At 37.5% G+C, this 24,870-nt stretch overlaps 1 protein-coding gene across 6 annotated transcripts in view; it reads left to right on the forward strand.

Annotated features, from left to right (window-relative positions):
* gab1 (GRB2-associated binding protein 1) overlaps positions 1–5,363 on the forward strand; it is a 46,668-nt gene extending 41,305 nt beyond the window's left edge. For 5 of the 6 annotated variants that reach the window (XM_055019864.1, XM_055019866.1, XM_055019865.1 and 2 more), the window contains 2 exons: positions 2,761–2,889; positions 2,975–5,363. In XM_055019864.1, the coding sequence (XP_054875839.1) occupies positions 2,761–2,889; positions 2,975–3,133 (288 nt within the window). In that variant the 3' untranslated portion in view covers positions 3,134–5,363. Of the gene's footprint in view, positions 1–1,430; positions 1,507–2,760; positions 2,890–2,974 lie in introns of all 6 variants that reach the window. The other variant, XM_055019867.1, reaches the window with a different exon arrangement.
* Positions 5,364–24,870: the final 19,507 nt, after the last annotated feature.

Below are 24,870 nucleotides of genomic sequence, written 5' to 3' on the forward strand. Positions count from 1 at the left end.
ATAATGGAGTAAACATAAAATGAGACCTCCGCAGATATTTTTTACGCCTGCACCATTAAAGCAGCTGGAATTTTAGCAAGACTGAGAACGAATTGCTCCGTCAAAATATTTATAGAAAACATTAACAAATGTTTTCTTCCACATGGAAATAGTGATTGTGGATAAAACACAGACTCCTGCAGATGGACTCCTCGCCACCTTGACTCTTTTCTTTGCAGTTTCCTTTTGCCCTTCCTTCTTTACACATTATTTTTCTTTTACTTTTACAGATATTTTCAGTTTTATTGTGCAATTATGAAGTAAAATGAAACCAAATATGAAATAATGCTGAAACATTCAGAGAACTATACCCAGCTGAATCAACAAACTTTTCAATATTTCCACAATTTGTTGCATTACACCAACAAACTTCAATTATTTCATTTTTATATTTTATGCTTTTTTAATTTTATTGTATTTTATGTAGAAGACTAACACAAAGTAGCAGAACAAAGTGAAAAATTATAAATAGGTTTTGATGTTTTTTGGGTTTTTTTTTTACAAACGGAAATCTAAAAATTGTGGCATGCATTTGTTTTCAGACCCTCTGAGTCAATAACCTCCAAAGTCATAAAATAGCTAGGTATTATCGAAGTCGTAACCCAGTTATTGATGTAGATTTCTACTAACTTAGCAAATGTAGCTTAAGTTCAATCAGATTGGATGACTTCATTTTTTTTGTCTTGACACAGATTATCATTTTGATTCATGTCCATTTTGAAGAGGCCTTTCTTTTTTCTTCCCTTTTTTTTACCCACACCTCTTCATGGGTATTATTATTATTATTATTATACCATTTTTCTGTGGAAATTATTTGAGAATATTTTACATAAATTTGCAGCTTATCTAACATATTCTTTAAGAAAAGGGAACTGAGGAACTTAGTTACAGAATGTTACTTGACTCATGAATGGGTGACATTTCCAGAGCAGCCAATCCAGGAATGACATTAATTTGTAAAATAAATTATAACCATGCATCATTGTCTTGTTCATCTCACAGTTATTCACTACTGTGTGTTGGTTATAAACTCGCAGTAACAGATTAAAGTTTGTTTCAAAATGTGGAAAACTCTTAGGAAAAGAAGCACTTTTTAAACGCTCTTGAAATGCATAACCACACCTTAACATCACTGTTTTGGTTTTCACTTTGCTATTCTCAGCCATTTCTTTGCTGTTAACAGTTTTTTACTTGCTTTGATACCGTTTGTTGTCTTGTTGCTCTTTCATCACTCAATTCATTTCCTCCCTTCTCTAGTTTCCCACTTCCTCAGCTTTCTCCGGCTCTGGCTTCAACCATTTTCTTTATCCTGCATTCTTGGTCTTAACCATCTGCTTTTCTTTTTTTCCCCTTCGTTCTTTGCTACTTCCACCCCTTCTTACGTTCTGTAGAGAGGAGTCCTTCTACTGCACAGTCCCCATCACCCCTGTAAAGAGGGAGGTGGAGGAACTTGACACCGTAGAGGAGGTGAGCAGGGTTAGATATGAATGGCTTGCCCTGTCAGAACACCAGAGGTTTTTGGGGGGCTTTTCAGGTGTTGCTATCAGATCACAAAGAAATCTGCACAGATTTAGCCGTGCTGTCGTCACTTTCCAGTCAATGTGCCCAGGATACTGAGGAGTTTGGGGGAATTTTGTAAGGGTTTTTAGATATCTTCCACCACTTTCTTTATTAGTTATGTTCTAGTTTTGTCTTGTCCTAGATCTAATGTTTCCACCGTACTTGTAGTGCAGAATTAACGCTACCTTTAGACCCAACATGTGTTTGAGTTGTCACAAAACCACAATTCTTTTTTTTTTTGTTGTTGTTGTTTTATCTATATAAATACATGGAGTAAAAGATACATTCAACTTCTTTCTCACTTTCTGAAGTTAAATCCAAACACACTTTTCTTGATTTAGGTTATTTAGAATTCTCAAAAGTATTTCTGTCAGAAAACCTTTTTTGCCACTTCAAAAATGTATTTTCATGTGTAACATTGAGCCTGGGTATTTTTAATTTTGGAAGATTTTGCAAAGTCCTGGAAAGACCTAGACTTTCCAGCTGGGTCTTGAAGGTGGGGTATTAAGAGGGACCCATCATGCAAAATTCACATTTTGGAAGTTTTTGTACTTCCATTTTGGTATGGACTGCATCTAAAACAGGCCAACCCTTAAAAAATATGAAATAAATAAACAGTTACAATTCAGAAACCACTTGTTGCATTGTTGTTGTTTGTGCAGGAGGTTCTACTTCTGCTTTTCAGAGTTGTACAGTTGTATAATTGTGCATCTGCTTGCAGCCGTTTTCACATGTAAGTTTAAATGTTAAGTTGGGGGGCGTGGCCAGCAGCAGCTTATTTGGATATAAAGTGACAAGACGCCCTAAAACAACTTATTCTGAAAGGAGCTCAACATAGGCAGACTAAAATCTCATTATCTGACAATGATTTTGTGCCCCCCCCCAAAAAACAAGTATGTAAAGAACATGCTTTGTGTAGCTCATGGACCTATTTTCTTGCTAAACGTTTCTTGCTAATTTATTGTTAAAATTGTGTCTAGATAAATCAGATCACCTTGAAAGTGAACAAACTGGCAACTTTGGTTTTGCACCAGTTATGTTTTGTTAAATGAGATGAATCCTAAAGAATTTTGGATTTTGTGACAACGCATTAGTTCATTTGGATGTGAGCTTTTACTTTGTTTGGCGAGGACAAAACCAAACTTGTCCCGGCTCACGCAGATGATGAAGATGGCGGCACCATTGCCTGTGGATGGTGGGAGTAGCCCCATGGTGAAGCCCAAAGGAGATAAACAGGTGGAGTACTTGGATTTGGATCTTGAATCTGGCAAGTCTACCCCACCCCGGAAGGTAGGAGCACGCCACCGCCACGTTGTTTTTTTATGTTTTAGGAGCTTGCATGTATTTATTTTCGGACCGCTTTATGTTTTCTCAGATGAAAAACAATGGAACCAGCATTTCTGCATCAGACGAGCGTGTTGACTACGTGGTTGTGGACCAACAACGCACACAAGCCCTGAAGAGCACCAGGGAGGCATGGAGTGAAGACCGCGTATTCACAGAGACAGATACCCTCTCCAAAGCACCCAAATGAGCCCGTTCCAAACCACCAACCCACCTTCTGAACCTCCAGGCTGCCGGGCCTGGGACGCTTTCCACAGAACGAGAGCCGGTGGCTCATCTGACATCAGGCCCAGCAGAACGCGTGTCTGTCTGCTCACGCGATGCGGGTCATGAATAAGCTTTGTGCTGCATGAAAGCAGGCATATGAACTGAACTTGTCTTTCTGGGGTTTGACTTAAACAGACTATGAACTTTAAACATTCACTGCCTTCGATGAGGATTAAGGGCTGTTTTTCCACTCATCTGTCCCGACACCTGTTGGCTAATCCAGAGTTAACATTTCCTTTCGTTGTAAAGCTGTTAGGCGTTGCTTTGAGGTGTAAATGAAATCCCATGACAACATAATCACGACTCCTTGCGAATGCAACTGTACTAAGTAACAGCGCAGGTTTAACAGTGTTGAATTTTCAGTTTCTGGTGTTTTTATCTGGGGGAGGTTTTATTCCACGCTATTTTTACTTTTTTATGTACGCCAAATGTAGCACCTTGCAAAAATATTCAAACCCGAAGAACTTTTCCACATCCTGTCAGGCTGTAAACTTGAAAGTTTATTGAGTTTTTATGTGTTAAACCAACACAAATTAGTGCATAATTGTGGAGCGGAAAGAAACAGAGCTTTTGATCTCTGCTTTCTCGTTTTCGGCCTGTGAGTTTTGGAGGCTGGCTGTGTTTTGGTAGTTTTGCAGCTGAAACATTAGTTGAAGTATTGAATAATGCTTATTAATGGGAAATTACACTACTACATAATCCTTCAAATGTCTGACCTCTGACCCTCCTTTGATGTTCTTTAATTAACATCTTTAAATACGAATTTAGTTTTTCCTGATGGCAAGTTGTTGCTCTGGATGTATCATGTACAGAAAATTGAGTGAGTTGAGGTTCTCAGTTTGATAATCATTCCTTTGGGTAAAATGTCTGCCAAGTCAGTGTGCACGCAGCTGTGTTGTGGAGGGAAGTCCTCAAAGTTTGGAGTCCAAATGCACTCCACACTTTTCAGATTTTTTCGTCTAAAATATTTTTAAAAACCACGTCCCTCTTCACAAATATGCATTACATCGTTGCAGTCTATTACATAAAATTCCAGTAAAATACCTTCCAATCTGTTGTTGCAATCTGACAAAATGTGAAAAGATTTAGTTATCTGAATGTTTTTGCAAAGCGTCTTAGATCAGATCAGCCTCACGTCAACTCCAAGCAGGATCCAGAGTTGATGCGTTAAACCCGGATCCCGAATGATGGACCGATTCTTGGATTTCAAAGGCAGTCGAACATAACCAAGTGCTAAAAGTAAGCTTTAGCTTTACTTAAGTTTTAATCACTGAATCCGATCAGATTTCCATTTGTTCTGTAAGTGGGAATATTTGTCTGTTTCTGGAAGTGAAAAACTGTATAGAAGTGTTTTGTGTATATAAACAGGAAAAGTGTCCTTTTTATTTGTATGAAATCTCCACCGTGTTTTTGACTCGAAGGTATACGGATTCTGCAGGGTGGAATTCTTTACCGGTCTTCGATGGTTTTCAGGATTGTGATTTAATGAATGATGACTGAGTCTTTAAAGAGTGTGACAAGTTTTCTATAAGTTATGCAAAGGCATTACAGCGGGGTCACAGAGAGAAAATCAGGTACTTCTTTTTTTATTTTTATTTTTTATAAGTGTACACTAATACAACTTTCCTTCTCTAATTTATTTCTGGAGTAATTTCATCGTGTCGACGTCATGACCGGTTTTCGCTCAGTATTCTTGATTCAAATGGAGGAACAGTAGCTGGAGTTTAGTTTGACATATGCTGAGAAATTAGAGTCAGACATCCATTTCTCTTTTCTCTTCTGCTCGTCTTTCTCCTTGTGAGTTTAATTTATTTTAAACTGAACTGGCACAAAGTTGTGAGAAATTGACTGCCTTGACTAGATGGCTCTAAAATTCTGCCTCCAAACATCTGGCTTTACTAAGCCCATCATCATCTCTCCCTGAGATCCCAAGCATGTTGCTGCCATAAAACCAAACCATTGCTGTAAATAGTTTGCCATCAGCTGTACTAACACATATCTCTTAAAAGACCTACATACAGTCATTTTCTTTTGACTTCCGTCTTTCCGTGTTGCAGGTTCTTTGTGATACAGGCTGCAGAACTGATGTTTTCTAATGAATCTCAAGTGAAAATTAAAATTTGAAAACTGAACTAATAAAAACCATCATCTTACCTCTGGTTTGTTATTTGTTTTTTTTAGCACAGTAAACATTAAATATCTGCTTACTTTTCCTACTTTAAGGCCCTTGATGTGATGGACCATCTTGTTTCAGGTCAGAATGACCACAATTATTTCTATTTGTGAAATGCCACAATAATGAGAGAAATTGTCAGATTTATTAAGGTCTTAAAAATTAAAAGTTTACAACCATTTCCTCAGTATTTGTTGGCATTACCTTTAAACTTTGACCCATTGTGTTGCCCGAGCTTTTACTTCCTGGTCTTCAGATGTTGCGTTAATATTTCCACATGATCTTTCATCATGACATCTATTTTGCGGAGTGCACCAGTTCCTCCTGCAGGAAAACTGTCCCACAACATGATGCTCCACCCCCTTACTTCACAGTTGTGACAGTTTAAATGGTAATTGCTAATCTAATTGTTTTTTTGCTTTATAGAAGTGAAATTCTGAAAAGATCCTGACTCTATATTTTGATACTTTCACTACTGACACATTAGTCAAAGCTGTAGCAAGAAAATTTCTTTAATGTCACACTGAGTTATGTTAAAAGGGTAATTTTATGGGGGTCTTTTAATTTACTGATTTAGTTGTCAATCAATTATTTATATGTAGAGAAAATGATCCAATCTACCAAACAACTGGAGGTTTATATGAACCTCCAGTTTTGTTTCACTTGCCTTACACTTTATAGCAGTTGCTGCAGGGCAATAAACAGATTTTCATCTCTTTACGTTAAAGCACAATCCTATATTAAAATCTCACGATTGCGTCTCTCTCTCTCTCTCTCTCTCTCTCTCTTTCTCTCTCTCTCTCTGTCTCTATATATATTTATATATAACATACAGCGAGAATTTGAAATGCTCCCCTTGGTGACCACTAGATGGCGCTGTTGCTTGTTATTCCCGGTTTGCCTCCTCTGTTCTCTTCCTCCGAGTTATTCTCGCCTCCTTCAGTCTAAATGTTTAAGTAGATTTTCAGAAACGATAATTACCAATGTTCTTTACTTTAAGTGTTCAGCGGGCAAAATTGAATTTTAAAGAAAGCAACCTGATAAAAAAAGAAAAAACACTTCATTTTTCATTTATTCTTTTCACGAGGACTCATGCATTTCTACTGGAATATTATTCATCTGATTAATACCTCATAACATAATTACTTATTTAAATAAGAATAACATAAAAATAAAAGTAAAAAAACTCCAGATTGTGCTGCTGGAAAATGACTAGGGATGAAACAATTAATTGAATTAACTGTGAAAAATCAATTTTAGAAATAATTGTCAACTAAGTGGCATTTTTAGCTTCACCTGATTCACATTCAGTTAAAATCTCCTATTAAGCAACTTTTGCTACCAATTTGTTTATCCAAAAAATGACCAACAGATGGTATTTTTAGCTCCAGATGCATCCTGATAAAAAAAAAGAATGCTGTCATTGCATTTTAGACAATGACATTTTTGTTTTTTTTATTGAAGAGTAATTTCATTATTTGCATCTTTTAATGCATTTCAAATATTGTGGAAAAAAGGTTAAAGTGGTTGAATTAAAAATCTTCAAATGTGTTAATATTTTTATCTGAGTAATCAATTAAACATCAAAATAATCCATAGAATAATTAATTACTAAAATAATTGTTTGTTACAGTTGTTTTATTTTTTTGAATAATTTTTTGTCCATTTCTTGCTTTTACTTGATCAATAACTCCCTCTACTGACTAATTATCAAAGATTCATGGATAAATAGTGTCTCCCAGTATAAAACCAACCATATTAATTGGCTTAATAATCGCATATAATCCTATGAATCTTTTTTACCCATGCAGCACAGTGAGGAATGGCCATCCTGTGTAAACCTGCCATTTCCTTACACTATAAGCATGAACCCTAATCAGTCTGCAAACACCTTCACTAATGAAAATGTCATGCTCACCGTGGTGTTGTGCTGTAATTGCTGCTGTGCGTGCGGCAGATTGCAAATGTTGCTTCACGCTTTGTTCATCTGAAACTTGACGTTTTTTACGCACTTAACATTTCCATTTCAAACTTCCACGTTTGTCGCTGCTTTTACTGCCAAGTGCATTGGAATTAGATTGCTTCTAATGTCATCATCTGCTCTCATGCAAAGGGTCCAGCTGTTAGAACCGCGGCTATTTTTACCTGATTCTTGACCCCCCGGACTCGACGCGCATCCTGTTCCCCAACCGTTAACATTTTATCTAGATTGCTTCTTGCACTTAAGAACTGGTGATTCACTCATCCAAACTGAGGAAGCATCCCCACCTCTCCAACAGTAATGACTGAAATTCCAAGTCATTACTACATGCTGTTAGAGCCCTGCCAGCTCTTCTGTTTGTCATGCTTTTAGGCAAATGCAAAGCGTTTGGGAGACGCGTCAACAGCTTCTCCTCACTGAAAACCTTTAAGCAGTTGTCTTGTAGAAGAATGAGCGTCTCAATCGCTCTATGCGCGTCTGACAGCAGAGATATGCTGAGCATTAAAACCCAGTTTGAGCCTGTCTGATTGCTGCTGCATGCATACTGGGGAGCTACTTTGTACTTTCCAGTCTACATGCGGACAGTATAGATAACATGATTTACCCATGCATAAACATGCCGGATAGAGATGATTCTTAAGCCGTAATTTTGGCGCCCCCTGTGGCGCTATAGCCAGCGCTCTTTTGCGTCGCCTGTAGCATCACAGCAATTTTGCACCACTAATAACTGTAATGGCATATTAGGGCCGTTGCAGATAGAAAAGTAGTACATTTCTGCAAAAATAAATAAATAAATAAATGAAAGAAAGAAAGAAAGAAAAAAATCTCAGAAATTTGAGATTAATCTGGAAATGTCTGAGTTTCAAAAGTTGGAAATTTGCTACAAAAATATTATTAATCTTAGATTTTTTTACAGAAAAAAACCCTTGGAAATTTCTGAGTTTCTAAATTCCTGACTTTTTTTTTGTAAGTTGAAAAAGATAAGTTTTTTTTCTTGACAATTTCATGGATTAATCCCAAATGTTCTTGTTTTTACTAGAAAATCTTTGTGGTTTGGGGCTCAGAAATCTCCTTTTTTTCTAGAAAACATTATTTAAAAACTCCTGAGCTTTTTGGCTGAAATTTAATTCTTCTTTTTGCATATGTGCAGTAGCCCTAATACACCATGACACAATGTGGTAGGTATGTGGTGTTGCAGACCGGTTAGCCTCTCTGTACCATCTTTGGCTCTGTCTGAGTGACGGGGACCAGAAGGAACGAAAGAGAAAGTTGAGAAGAAGAAGAAGAAGATGAAGAAGAAGAAGAAAAAGAAGAAGAAGAAGAAAGGCAGGGAGTCTCTGGCTTCTTAACAGGGCCAGCAGAATAATTATGAGGCAAGCTGAGAGCTTTTTCCAGGGCAGAAGGGAGCCAGTCAGCTTTATTGGGTGGAGCTTTGACATCTGTCTGGACTGATGGGAGCAGGCTTTAAGGTGCCGTGTCTTATGGGGCTTGTAACAGTTGAACACATGTTCAGGGCGTTTGGCGTATGCTCTGGGCTAATTGTGGATGGAGCGTTCACAGAATAAACTGTAGTTCAGAAAATCCTGGAGTATGGATATTTATTTACACCATTAGTCTGAATGAAAAGGCAGCACTGTACGTTTATTTTTTCCAGACTGAAATAACTTTTTCTTTAAAAATTAATGCAGGGGTGCAAATGTTACAAATCAAAGATGCATCGAAAAATACTTTCTCCACTGGAAGAAAGAACTGTGGAACTTAAACAAGAACTAAATAGTTATTCTAAAGTTAAAAGGTGGAGCAGGTGGCATCACTGTTACCTTGCATCAAGAAAGTCCTAAATTCAAATCCAAGCCTCTGGTGTTTCCATGTTCTTGGTGTGGGTTCTCTCTGGGTACTCCAGATTCATCCCACAGCCTCTCCAAATATTCTTCTGCATAGTTTTACTTACGTTTATGGAAACTGAATGAAATTTTGCGCAGATTCTGTTTTTTAGTGAGATGTTTTTTCATCTATTTTCTTTTAAAAATAAATAATGTGATGGCTGAATTTTTTTATGCCATTGACTCCCATAAAATATGTATTAAAAATTTAATCAAGATTGCAATTTGATACTCTAAATATAGAGTAATCTATATTTACCATAAATCTACCAAACTATCTTTTTGGGTTAGGGGAAAAAAAACTTTCAAACATCTTTGCACAAAATTTATCATAATCAACACTGCTACCAATTTCTGGCACTCCCAGAATTGTCTCATTTATCTAACTAAATGCCTTTACACACACAAAAACACACCTGCAATCCTCCCAATAGAAACACTAAAATAGGAGCCGTTTGTTTCTGCAGCTGAGTCTAAACTGGTATTTAGTCTCCTGTGGGCTGTTTGAAATCAAAGTGCATCCAATCAGACGCATGTCATTACAGTCCATTCCTGGCAGGCCTGCATCGAGCTCCACCATATCTGCCACTCGGGCTGATCGTCCCGTCTTTGCAGCTGCTTGTTAAATTGTTCTCATCCAATCAACCTCTCATGTGGTCCACCATTTATCTGCAGCCGCTCTTTGTCTTGTTACTCTCCAGCTTTCTTCCCTCTGTCCCCGTTTCAGACCTCTAATTATATTAAGGGCCAATCCCTCCACCCCCAAATCCTCAACATAACATCAGTGCTCACAGAGTCCAGGCCCATGACTTTTCGTTTTTGTTCTGTTCGGACAGAAATCAATGTTTTCCCTTTGTGCAGCTCCTCTGGCAGCTGCCCAGCGTTGTTTAATTATTAGACCTGGATAAGCCTTACAAGAAAACAATGCAGATCAACAAGTCAAGAGCAGCATAGGTTTCTTATTCATTTATTTCCTATTAAGTCCAAGAAAACACCCAAACTAAGCTTAACAGCTTGCTGCAGTGAAAACATGCAAACGTAACTGAACTTATAATAAAGCCATTGCAGCAATAGCAATGTATCTGCCTTCAGTTTCACTAAGTTGGTCAAACAATTAAATTTCACTGAGATTTTGTGTTATGATGCTGTATAGTTTGGTATCTCTTTTCCCCATAGGAGTATCATTTAAGAAATTAATTTTGTTTTGATTGAACTCCTTGATATAAAAATGTGTTTGATGATCAGAGGAATACTTTATTGTCATAATTGAAACATATTTTTTTTCCAGAGGTTGAATCCTGTCTCACAGCCTCTTCACTCTGTTTAAATATTTTACTGTACATCATGAAAGAAGCATGTTTTGTGGATCAAAGTGCCCGTCACTCTGTCCGTCGGCATGTGTGAGTTCCAAGCACTCGGTGGCAACATGGCCTCCACTGGCATGTTTTTGAAATTATACTTCATATCCTGCCTCCTGGCAACAGGCCGCAGGGAGGGGAAAAAACGATTCTGAAACCTTCTCTCCTTCCCCTCGGCTCCAAAGCTGTCTCTAATCAGATTTAGCAAAGGTGTGAGGATTGGGTTTTTGTGTGAGGCTGCAATGTCATCGGCGGATATTTGGAGTAGTAAAACCATTAGAGCCAAGGTAAGAGAGGTAATTGTATTTAGGAGGCAGAATTGAACATAAAACTATAATTCAGCTTGTGATTTTCATCATTGGCACATCAGTTTCGCTGCATTTTCTGCACATTGGTAAAGTTCATTAACTTAGCTGATGATTAGTGTATTAGTGAGAATAAAACTGCACATTATGTTGCTCCAGATACTAACTTCGCACTGTATAATGAGGTACTGTTAATTTTTAAAAGCTGAAAGAGTTTGCCTGAAGATGATACTAAATTTATCCCTCCTAATAATGCACTATCATGCTTAGGCTAACAGCAGTTATTCCAGGCACCACAGGTCTAAACGTTGCCCAGGAGTTCAGTGTTTCATGAAAAAGATTTGCTTATCCAATCCCAGAAGAAGGTGAACCTTTAAGCTGCTCATATTGACGTCCCAGGCTTTGATTCATAGCCTCCAGAGGACGGCTAGCGTTTTTATCCACAGACCTGAGGTTCGGTCCTGCAGTCTGCTCTGGGGTGTGTCCGGATTTGTTTCTGCCTCTGTCGCCACTTTTTGCTTTGTGAAGCGTCAGCTGTTCATCTCTGCAGCTGCTTGTCCGACACAGCATCTTAAGAAAAGCTTTCCAGGCTGACAGCGTGTCAGCAGGGCTTGTGTCACACCGTGGCCAGGAGAAATCTCACTCAGGATGTTTATTAATTTACTGTAAATGCTTAGTAAGGAGCCCCAGCAAGAATCTGAACGTGAAAGGAAAATAATTCAGCTGTTGTAAGCAAGACAATAGGCTGGTGTGTAATTCAGTAACAAATCTTTTCATGCTGATTTTAAATTAGTTTTCATGAAGACGTAGCTAATGGAGGAAAAGTGCTTTTCAGATTTAGTTTTTTGCAAACGTGTTATTTGTAATTAGATGCCTTAACGGCAACCAGTTACCATAGAAACTAAAATTCGCAAGGTGTACACTAAAAATTATGCAAATATTCCCAAATATTGTCTCTAGTTTCTATTCCAAATATCTTAGTACACTTAAAATACAACAGAACCAACTTACAAGTCACTTTTCATGTAAATATAGGAATCTTTTGAAGTGAATACTTTCTTACTTTTGATTAAAAGAAGTATTAGTTCAACTGCCAGATTTTTTCACTTATAATACATCAAATATTTATGAGGCATTTTCCCATATTATAAATGAAATTATCTGCCAGTGTAACCAGAACTTTTTAAAATTATTGACCAATAATAAGTTTTTGTAGTTACTAATAAGTTAGTTTTGCTTTATTTCTAGTGGACTAAGACATTTGCACTAAAATCAAGACAGAAATATCAGATAAGGAGTTCTGTTCAGTCCATCATCTGAACAAACTGTAAACCTACCGACTGTTCACCCAAATTAAAGGCTGGTCAACAAGATTATTGATCAGAGAAACGGCCAAAACAGTACAGAGAGTAGCAGAACAATGCGCTCCATAAACTTTGCCTTCATTTGAAAACAAATTTGGTCAATTGATCCCAAAAAGTGTTGAAAACAAGATGCCATTTTCATTTTTTTTAAAATTCGTGCAAAGTCTTTATAAGTTTCGGATCTACAATTATCCGAAACTCTGAACCAAAACTCTGAATTATTCTTTTAATATGACAACTATTATGATTTTTCTCGATTCTTAACTTGGCTTCTTTTTTTTGAAGTAGTCAGAATTTAATTTGATAAAATCTGACTACGTCGTTTGCCTAATTTTAGTTTTATTCTCTTGGTCCACACATCATTGTGACTCGATAATTTTGACCCACCTGGCAAAGAGTTTGGACATCCCTGGTCTAGATCACAGCATAAACATGTGTTAATATGGCCTAGTCCAAGTGTACTGTGTTTTTTCTTTCCTCTCCTGTTGTTGGATGAAAAGCGATGAAACAAAACATGGCTGATTGTGAGAAACGGTTTGATAAAGTGGATTATTCCGTGCAGTATTGCTTTTTGCCTTTACCAGCCTGCAGCATCCGACCATTCACTCTTGCACACCATAGATCATTGTAATTGGAATTAAGTAACAGTACTTTGTAACTTGGACACCCTGCCTGAAAAGCTGGAACCTCATCAGATATGAGCAGTCTCATATCTGATGAAGTGAAGTGTTTTTAACAGGCCTCTGCTGCTGAGGGACACTTGACAGGAAGCACGGCTCAGTGCATCTGGCCTCTGTTCCCCCAATGAAAGCAGTTATCCATCTGTGTAATAGGCCTTGTCATAGTTTACCAAGAATCAGCATTTTGCTTTGAGATCAGGAGGCATTTGCAACCGAATGGGCCACAGAGAAGCCGTGCAGCCCATGGAGGGAAGCAGGAAGGCGTTGATGTGCAGCGATACCCTGACATTCCCCTTCTCATTCACTTTCCACCATCAGGGCTTTAAATGCTTCGCTGAATGGTATCTGCACACATTCATTCATTCATCTTTCACAGACACGCTATATATCTATCAAACATATGCAGGATCATATTGGATATAAGCAGAATTGGGTAACTAGATATGTTTATTCAATTGCATTTAGTTTAGCAACGTTCTGAAAATATTTACATAGTATTTTTACTATGCTGCACTTCTTATTTTTACTTGAGTAATATTATGATGAAGTATATACTCTGAGTAAAATTTCTGGATTTTCTAACTTCACTGAGTAAAAATCAAACTTTTTTTAATCAAAACTTCACCAGACACAAATAGTTTTTGTTAAGGTCTCATAATCTCTAAAAAATTTTTTTAATGGAATAAACCAATTTGGAAACATTTATTTTTACCGATTTTGTTATTTATTTGTTCATTTTGGTACTTAAAATACCAAAATTTCCTCTTAGTTTATAGCTTAGTCCATCTGATCTTGTAATTTAAAAGAATTAAGTGGTTAATAATTTTGATCAGTTACTTTTACTTGAGTTATTTCTTGGACGGCTACTTTGTAATTTTACTTTAGTAAAAACATGTGGAAGCAGAGCTTCTCTTTCTGCCCACCTGGCTGCATTGTGGCTGTTAGTGATTATGTTTGTTTTCCGCCTCTAAGTAAAGGAGAGACTAAATGAGAGACGATGATGAATAGTTCAGAAGATAAAATTTGCCCCTCTCACTTCTGAGATGATGGTTGTGCCCCCGACTGAAGAGGTGACACTAAATCAGTTTCTCAGGCTGATATGCGCTGGCACAGAATCCGTAACTAATTGGTCTCTTGGACCAATTTCATGTTTTACTGTGAGAGTTTTACTTGAACAATAAATGAAAAATGAAGCTTCAGTCATTGAGATAAGATCATAATCGGTGTAAGCTCACCAGTTCTCTAAATAAAAAAGAACATTGATATTTACAGAATTAAATCACATGATAAATGTTTAAATTTGTCAGAATTAATCCCCTGTTAGGCTGGAACCGTCTCAGCTGTTCCCATTTGGTTAATCAGTCTCACCTGTTTCCTCTCCACTAATCACCTCCTCATTATTCATTTGTTGTTGAGTCTCAAATTGCAATGCCAGTTGTGGTGTTTACACCTTGCTGATTTTTATTTTGTACATCCTTTTCTTCTAGTCTTATTCTATCGTAACGATTCACATGCATGAAATATTTTAACCCAGTCAGTTTGCACAAAATACTTTTAAACACAAAATCTTCCTATGATTCTTGAAAAGCAACAATATTTGATCATTCTTTTTTCTTCTGCATCGTTCCATGAACATAAAATTACAGTTCTGAGTGCAACAGAGAAATTGAACACAAAGGGCCCAATTTAATTTTTTTTCCTGTTTCCCACAGGTCAAGTTTATGTTTATTTCATCTTTAGTTTATGTTTAATTGAATTATATGAATCAACCAGTCTTCTTTTAAAATGTATTGATTGTTTTTATGAAGCTAAATCTTCATAAATGAGACCAACATGTTTGCTGGGTTCATTTCAAGGCTCCACTGTGTTTCATGACCCGTCTGCCCACAAAGTTCCACCTTTTGTCAAGGCAGAAAGCCGAAGGTTAAGAAGGCAAAACCCTTGTGTGTGTTCCTTTCTTTTTTAATTTGCAGTCTGCAGGCATACAGAATGTGAGGCGAATACACAGATTTCCTGAATCAATGTTTTGGCCCGGACAAAGGTAATTAAATCAATTAGATGAACATTTTTTTTAAAACAAAGAATTGCTTGTTTTAGAGTTCAATGAGTCATCAGGGTTTCCAAGTGCACAATCTAAGTAACTGACCCAGAGCAACTTCCAGCAGGTCCACTGAAGAAGAGAACAAGTTTCAGACATTTGGCTTCCCATTTTCTCCAAGTTGGTGCTTTGAGAGCCGAAACTGGAGCGGGAAAATCAGGCTGGGTTAAAGTAAACATGGTGCATTATCAGAGTTTGGTTAATATGTTTAGAAGTAGATAAGGATGCAACCATTTAAGAGTTAGTGACCTGAGACATTATCCTTAACCGTTGCGCTGATTGGATTTGTGAAAGTTCAGGATTTATATTCACACTAAAGCTGGAAGAATGCAGAAAATCACATTCTGCTTTTTTCTTTCTTTTTTTCACAGATTATTCTCAAGCTTGTGGGCTTCTATTGAAACATTTATTTAAGCTTATAAAGAGTTTTATTTTATACTGCAGAATAAGAGGTCACAAAGGCCTGCGCTGTTTTATTGACAGCAAAACACATCATGTAGCGCCGGTGCCATCTGAACGTATTGGCTGCCAGATCAAACCAGTGAAGTTTCCAGACAAGAATATGTTAACGTTTGCATTTTCTGTCTCCCTGGACTGGCACGCCTTTTAAAACTGGAGTCCTTCCAGTCGTCGTGACAATGACGGTGATTTATTCGAGCAGAGAGAAGAAGCAGGACAGAGGCGATACTTCTCTCTGAAGCTTTCCATTTGGTAAATGATGCTTCGCTGCTCACTTTCTCTCTGTTGACACGAGCTTGAAGGAGTGTGGCATCGCTGCATGGTGGATGCCGCGCCGCTTCTGCAGGCATAAATGATACAACAGTCAATACTTTCAGCACGTAATGAGGCCGTTCTTCAACAGTTTACCTAACGTCTGCATGGATCTGATGAAGCATGGTTTATATGAAGCAGAAGAAGGAATAAAGACTTTATAATCAATTCAAAGACGAGTCAGTGATTTATCAAATAAAGCAAATCAAGACGTGTCTCTTCTTGGTACTCCTGTTTGTGTATTGATGAGTCCTTCTGGAGTTTAATATTAAATGTCTCAGAAAAACTTTTGGGATTGTCTTTTCAGACTTTGAAACAGATTTTTTGTAGTTAAATTTCATAATAAAAGCCTCCTACTTAATTGTCTTTAGAGATTACAGTGAATCCCTGGGATTGGTGGAGGTTTAACAGTCTATTAATTGTTACAAACAGCAAGGTCCTCTCTAAAAACACTTCAATCTGCGTGTTTTAATATTTTAAACACAAAATATATTTTAATATGCATGAAAACACACAGTGGGAGCCATGTTAGTCTTCCACTTATAATTTGGAGGGGAAATTGACAAATACACTGGAGTCTGCTGTATTAAGGTTTATATTTATGTATTTGAACCAAATTAGTTTCTACATTATTTTCATTTTGTCACAAGTCAGTTTTTCATCAACAATTAAGTTATTTTTATTTTCCCTTTTATTTAGCGTGTTATGAAAAAGTACTTGTCCTTTTGCAGATTTCCTCTGTTTTTAAATGGCTGCATGGTGGCGTTTCAGTTGCACCACCATGCAGCCCATGTGTCAACTCACCAAACTCATTTTAGACCAAAATAAGAGCTAATCTGTTAAGATTTGTGCTGGATTAAGGTCAGTGCTGCAGCATTGAACATCTATATGAACAAGCCATCTTAATTGCAATGATAAACAGACAGCCATTAAAACTTACTTCTTATTCCAGCGTTTTTGTACTAAAAACTGCAGGTCAGTGGCCCGTTGAGGAGCGGAGTTTGAGACCCCTGCTTTAAAACTTTCCTTTCTGCCGTCTCTTTGCCATCCTGCACCGATCTCCGTGTCCACACTACCTACATGTGGCTCTTCCTGAGAACTGTTTTCCTTTCCTTGCGCTGTGAGGCAGAGAAGGCGCTCATGGCTGCCATGCCGCAGTGACTGCAGCTGTTTGCAGAATCTCTTGGTGAAGTTCCCATAAACAAAACAGCCTGCTGCACAGAAGTGCTTCCAGGGCTGTTTTTGGCTGCGTTGTCTGAAACCGTCTCTGTCTTTGTGTGAGCGGACAGATGCAGAGCAAGGCCTGACAAAAATGATGCTTAAAAAACTAAAAGAGAGGAAACAAAATTTCTATGTATATATGAAACATGATTTTTTTAATGCTGCTGCTTCAAGCACATTAATAAGCAGATGAAAAGGTTTTCTTATTGAAAAACGCTAATAACTGAAAAGATATGAATAAAGTAAAGCTTTTCATGTTTTGTTTTTTTAGACAAATGTGTTGAAACATTTCTGTGTATTTGTAGAAACACCTACAGCTTCTTCCTCTATCTGCATGAGTACAATAGAGCTTTACATCTCTGTCATATTTGATGCAAGGTTCTGAGCCTCTGGTAGGAAAACAGATGAAAGTCATTTGTTTCGTCATTTCTGTCAATATGCTCCTGCTCACGATCTGCTGCCACTGAGAATTCAAATCCAATCCAGAGGAAAAGACCTGCAGTTTTTAAATCAGTTTTTAAGTATCAATAAAGCGCTTCCTCTTGTTCCCCATTTCCACTCATTTATCCAAGTCCACTGATGTGCAAAGGTTTCCATTTACTCTGGTTCAGATGTTGCTTAACTCCAGGAATGTGACTGATTTATCTCGTGTCCTGAAAACATCTATGTGTCGCTTTTCACTCTTTGGTATCTTTACTTCCCCACACTTTTTCCTCCCACTCAATTTTCCCTGTCATATAATCCCCAGAACATTTCGGCAATAAAAAATTCTTCTTATTTTATTTATTTTTCTGTAACCCATAATCAACAAGGCTAACAGAAATAAATACTTGAAATGTATCACACTGATTAACAGATCTTCATAAAGTGCTTCACTTTTTGAAATGAATTATTAAAATGATTTTTCCAGAGATATTCTAATCTTCTAGTCCTGATGAATGGATCTTTGATAGGAGTTTGCAGAAGTTTGCGCAGACCCTGATAATTCTCCAGAGAGCGCGAGAGGCAGTGCAAAGGAAAATGCAGAGGGATTAGCATTATACAGAAAGAAATGCAAAACTTCTCATTATTCATCCTTCCACCTGTCAATGTGAAGTATTACTGTCTCCTCCAGGCTTGACACTCACTTACCAAAGCCACAAGGGGCCTTTCGTTTAACTGCTGTTCCTTCACAGTGATGTTAAATGGCTCATTAGTAAGGCTAAGGTGTCATGTTCTGAAGGACAAATGTATTGGTTCTGCAGCTTTACCTGGACTCTAAGACACAAAGTGTGGGAAATATAGATTAAAGGGATCTGCTCAGCTACAGAAGTTTGCTGGGAAACCAATGAAGTGAGCAGATTTTTTTTAGATGCATACTGCTTCTAAAGAGGATGTAAAAAATGTCTCATTGGATTCTGGCATTAATTTAATTTGAACTTAAGAACCGGTTGCTCGGTAGGGAATGGTTGGACAGAAACTAAATGAAATCATACATTTTTATTTTGGAAAATGATTGAAATGCCAAATTGAGTAAATGAGAGGATTCTGAGTGGATTCAAGAGTTTAGGATAAACTCACAAAGTGTGGATTGTAGCTGCAGTCAGAGCAACAGCTCTGCACCAAAGCTATAAAAGCTTTTAAAAATCAAATGGACAAAATACCAACTGCTTATGGACAGAAAGTCAACAGTTTGCACCCAGATGGACCAAAACGCAGGTTGCATATTGCAGGGTTGCATTTCTGGACCGTCAAACCCAACATCATCTTCAGGTCCTCAATTTACTTCATCTACTCTCTATTCATGTTGCAGCAGTTTGAAGCCTTGAACAGAGATCTTGACGCTGCAGCATAAGAGCTTTTACTATTGGAAAGTGTTTTGGAGGATTTGTTATGTTTCAGACACTTGACTGTGTTGTCTGAAGAGTAATTAATGAAGCAAATGGAAATTGTATGAACGTGTCACATTATATGTGCCAGAACTTTATTCCACCTCTGATTCTTTCATGCCATATAAAGCACGCTACTGGAAACATTTCATGCAAATGCAAGCAATGCTGCTTCCTTTTTAAAGCTGTGATGTTGCAAGGGCTGAAGTTTGTGCAAAATAGAGCGAAATGTTCTAAACATCAAGTGGTTTGAAGGAATGTTGAGCTGTAGTACTTCCACTTGTGAAAGGATAGCTGCAATATAAGGTTTAGTAAGAATAAGAAATATCTTTGACTTTACTTAAACACATACATTGGGGATATTGATTGCTTTGCTGGCAGCTGTGTTATCAGTAGAAGATGTTTTTTATGATGGAAACTCTGCACATTCGCTATCAAAAAATGGATCTACAATGCAAACCCTTTCATTGGTGTATTTGTCTTTGGAAATAGGAAGTTATTGCAACAACTTGTCAGTCTTTTCTCTTTTATTTCTCATTTTCCTCCTATCCCATCTCCTGTCCTATTTGCAGCATCCATTTTATCTTTCCTCTCTCCTTTTCTGCCTGTTCAGAGTGAGAAATCAGTTCAGAGGAAGAAATAGATTGTCTCCAATGTTGGGAGACCAATTTGTATTCATAAAATGAAGTAATAGGCCATGAAATATTCTGTAGAGGGCTGCTGTCTGTTTCAACTTTGGGCAGGGAGATTAGAAACAGATGAGTCCTGATAGCATCTTTTGTTGAGGCACCAGTGCTCCTGCAGGGGATTTACCGTCCGCTGTACAGCTCTTCTTCTTCCTCTGGTGGTCTATTACAAGTAAACAAATGGTTTCTAATAACTGTATGGTGCAAGAACTGAAGGCCCGTTATAGTTGCCACTAATTCTTCAAACGCAAAAGAAATCACTCTTGGTGTTGCTCCTAAAAGTGATGAGATGTAGTATTTATGCTTTTAGTGCTGAAAAACATTCTTAGACTGTAAAGATTGAAGAAATGATGAATCCACAGTTCAGCTGCTGGCTGTTTGCCCTCGTTTTACCTTCATTCAAGCACATTTCAGCAACAAGGCTGTTCAGAGTGTTTCACATCATAAAAGCATCACACGGCCATCAATTACAAAGCAAGCAGTTAACATTACATTTTGTCAAATGTTGCCACCAAAATCATCGAGCAGAAACACATCAAATATGTTGCTCAATGTTGCAGTTACTACTAATCAAAAGTAGCTGTAAGAGGTGAATTTTTAGCCTGGATTTAAAGAAAATCTGGACGTTTCTTCCACATTAGAGGAGGATAGAAGCTGAATGCAGTTTCTCCATGTTTCGTTCTGGTTCTAGGGATGCAGAGCAGGTCAGAACCAGAAGACCCGAGAGATCTGGGAGGTTTGTACAACAGCAGCTCATTTTGAATGTAGTTTACTACTAAGTTATTCAGTCTTTTATAAACTAACAGAAGCATTTTATTCTCTGAGCTATAGAGAGCCAGGATTTAAAAGCTGGAGTGATGTGCTCTTCTTTCCTGGTTTTAGTGAGCAGCAGGTTTTGGAGCTGATTCTTTAGCCAGACCGATGAAAACACTGTTGCAATAATCAATGCAACTAAATATAAATACATGAGTTTCTCTAGATATTGCTGGAACTTTAGTCCTTTAAGTCTGTAAATGTTTTTCAGCTCATATAAGGTTTGAAACTGTCTTTATATAGTTCAGGTCTGAATCCCTCAAACCCAGATTTCAGGTCTCATTGCTGGTTTATGTCTATAACAACTGAAGCTTTGTGCTGACTCTAGATTGTTCCTCTTTGGGTTTAAACATAATAACTTCAGTTTTGTTTCTGTTCAGCTGGAGAAAGTCATAACACAATTTTCTTTTAAGTCATGCTTTATGTATACAACATTTTTATCAGAACCGAAGTTATTATGCTTAGTTGACTGTGTTGTAAAATTGCTCTATGTACTTAATTACATAATTTTGCCCTTAATCAATTATTAAATTGATAGGAAACCCTCTTTTCCTTTATATTTTCTTCAGTGATTGATCTTCTCTTGACTTTCTTCTCTTTTCCATTTGAATCTTGGGATTCTCATTCCGTTTATGAACTAATGAATGAATAAATATACTTTGTTAATCCTGGAGGGAAACTTACCAAAGTTAATGGTCAGCAGTTTTGTGAAAGATGAAACATTAGAGGTGTGTTCAGGAAGATAGAAGTGTAACTCCACCGCCACCTGGCTTTGTACAGGTTTAATAAGGGAGGTAAGAGACAGTTGCTTTCTTAAAAACCAAAATCGAGTTGGACAAAAGCTTGTCAGACATATTTCAATATGACTTCAGGAAATTGCCTCAACTGGGGCTTAATGGGTCTTCGTTAGCATGATTTTCCATACATTGCATCATTATTAGTTGAGGATCTCTTAATTATCTGCAGTCTGCCAAAAGCCCGGTAAGCATTTTATTCTTAGCGGCGCACTGCCATCTTATTGCCCCACGGTATTTTCTCCAATTTTCAACAAAACGCTGCATACTGTGATGTTTCTCGGCTCTCCAAATAAAGCTGTTTTTCATTCGCACCCGAAACCAGAAAACTGCGTCTCCAGCCGGCAGACGCAATGCCATACATTCAGTTGAGTCATTGAAATTCATGAGGAGAGGAGAAATAAAATAAGGCTAATTTTTCAAACGCAGGTTCAGAAGCAGCAGGCCATTTGTAAAATCTGTTCACATGAATACACATGAAATAAATGTTAACTCTGCTGACAGGTTATTAATAAAAGGACTTAGTTTTAGAGGGAAGGCTCACCTGTGTTCAGGAGAGGATGGGATGCTGCAAGCCTTATGTTTAATGCAAACTTGATATCAATTTTGAACTTGGGCATTCATAAGGCAGTAAAGACTATTGTATTGATTACTTTTCATGGGAATCTTGACACCCTTAGATCTGTTCAAGCAAAACATACATTTAAAAAAAAAAAAAAAAGTATAATTTAGTCAAACCCTGACAAGCTTGTTCAAAACTTAAAACAAATTCTTCTGCACATGAATCTGAGCAAAAGAACTGAGCTCACATCTGGGCAATTCACAAATTGGTAGGATTTCCACCAGACCTGATCAAAGTGTTGAACATGGCACACATTCATGACATATGGATCAAAAACTGCTTCAAGAAGAAGATTAATGTCAGATTTCTGAGTAAAAGTTAAAATTCCAGGAATTAATATTTTTCAGTGGCCTTATTGTTTTGTGTAGAAAACACCAGACAAGACAAAAACACATCAGTAAGCACTCAATCTGTAGTTTGAGTAATCTAATGTCTCTAAAGACCAGCTGTGCTCCAATCCAATTCATTTTAGATTTTGATGTGATGCAGAAGTTAAAAAAAAAAATCCCAAAACATTTAGTGACGTTTCTGGTGAAGATGGGATAAAACTAAAACAAAAATGCAACATATTATCAAATGTTGCGAGTTGAACTCATAGCTTAATATATTTTTATAATTACATATTAGCAGCAGAATTTATTCTTTATTCCTAATCTTCCATTGACTTCAGATCAAAGTAGTAGCTTGTAAAAAATACTGCTGTCAAAACTCTTAAGAGTTATTAAAATAGTGTTAAATTTCAGTACATATAGCAACACATCCCCTCAGTAACTCTGTAATTCAGACTTTTTTCCTGGATGCCCAGCTCCAGTTCTCCAGGGTTGATGTTCTTCCAGATGTTTCTGATCCAGCACAGCGGATTCTGATGGTCCAACAGGATGTCAGAGTTCTGCAGAGGTTCTGCTAATGAGCCATCGTTTTATCCAGGTGTGTTGAACCAGGAAAGGAACTAAAACATGAAGGGTATCGGCCCCTCAGGAGGGACTTTGGACATCTCTGGTGTAATTTACCAAACCTTTCTGGTGTGAATGATCATTAATTATTTATTCATTAAATCATGGCTGCATTAAACTGTGTGTGAGTCCGAAGAACAAATTTCTTTCTCGATAATCAGTCTTCCTTCCTTGGTTCCCTTGCTTTCTTCTTGCTGTACTGTATTTACTCTGATTATTTCATGTTGTTCTTTTGTCACATTCCCACCCTGCCTCAGTATCTAAACCCCTAATATTTTATTGCGTCTTATGTTTTATTGTCCATAACTATGACCGTACACTGGACATCTCTTTGAATCTCTGCCTTGTTACGGGCATTAATCTCTGTCCTCTGCTCTTTTTGCATAAAAATGGTCGATTCAAAAGTCATCTTCACCCAAATGTCTTAAAACTGGATGAAACATTGCTTTCAAAAAAAAAAAGGAAAAACTATGCAATTCCAGTTTGCTGATGAACTCGCCTGTGTTGTTCGGATCCGTCCCAGCTGTCATAATGCAATTTGTACTCTGATACAGGCAAATCAGAGAGCCAATCTAGGCTCAATCGGTGCTAAGAAGAGACCACTTATAATCTCAAATTACTTCTTAGGATGAGAGCAGAGCAACTTGGAGATCTAAATCAGGTTTGTGGAGAAAGAAAACTAAAGTGGCCAGATGAGGTCTCTCAGCCCGTTGCCTCAAAGCACTTTTGTTTGTGGAGATATTGATTTTTCACAGACTTATTTTAAAGGGAGTTGTTACTGACTTCCTTAAACAATGTCTTAGTTTTATCTTTGCAGTTGCTACTCCAGAAAAAAATCTTTTCATTTCTCCAACAGAATTTTTCGCTGCTCTCTCTCTTTTTATGTGCTACTTGTTTTGCACATTGTGCTGCAACAGCAGTAGTGGAAGGAAGGAAAACTAAGTCAGTTATGTTTTCTTCTGAGAGAAAACATAATCAAACCTTGTATTTGTTTAACAAATAAGTTTAAGTCTTTTTTCATTTAAAGACTGAAAAACTGTTTTAATTCAATGAAACAAATTTTTCACACCTGCATCCCTCTACCTGAAGTTCAATTGTACTTCATATTCATCCTGACTATTAAACAATTTTTGTCTTTTAATTCATACTGATTAACTATAGTCTTTGAGTTCTGCACCAATGCCTAAAAAGATTTAATTCATGCATCTGTATCAACACAAATGACAAAAGTACAGTCTAATTAGGACATGAGTTGATATAATTCTGCCTTTACTGTTTGTTTTCATTTATTGTGTGAAGCTAAAGATTCCCCCCCCCAAAAAAAACTAAAAAAGAAGTAAGAAATGATCAATTGTAAAAAGCCAGCAGAGTTGCTGCAATCAGCAGGTTGGCAACAGAAGCCATTGAGGGATTGTTGATGCTGGGAGCTGTTAGTTTAGTAAACTGGAAAAAGCTGAAGTTCACCTCCTGCTGCCTGCGAAACGCCGATCTGCACAACCTGCTGCGTCTACTGTTTCCTCACCAAACTGAGCAAAGTTCTCATCAGCTGGTCTGCTGCTGCTGCAGAGCGCCCAGCAAAACAAGACAGAGCACGCCTTTCCAGCTAAGTGGGCTGCTAGCATGCTTCATTATTTACAACAAGGTCCAGGAGAACAAGCGTGTAACATGGCGAGTGAAACGCAATCTCATCTGGATAGAATAAAGCACGTTATTAGTGACACCTATGCTGTATTACACAATAATGATATCCTTCTCCCCATGTTTCTCAGCGTAGACGTTCAAAAAGCTGACCATGAAAGAATAATTTGACATTACTTTCCATAACCTGAAGGAAAAGGAATGGGTCTGAAGTAATGTGATGTACCCCATTTCCATTCAGAGAGATTTAGTTGGGGGAGGGGGGATAAGTTCAAAGCCATGAGAAATGTGCAAAGCGAGGCATTACGCTGACATGGAGGGGAAAGAGATTGCAGGCCCATTCTCGCCGGGGGAATGTGCCAATTATTAGATAATGTTCAGAACATGGATTAAAGCTTTGCAAGAGTCACGATGCTCTTCAAATGAAGATGGTACGATTAGCATACATTCAG

This window comes from Poeciliopsis prolifica, unplaced genomic scaffold (assembly GCF_027474105.1).
Source record: "Poeciliopsis prolifica strain line A6 unplaced genomic scaffold, Auburn_PproV2 SCAFFOLD064, whole genome shotgun sequence".
In the NCBI taxonomy this organism is placed as follows: Eukaryota; Metazoa; Chordata; class Actinopteri; order Cyprinodontiformes; family Poeciliidae; genus Poeciliopsis; species Poeciliopsis prolifica.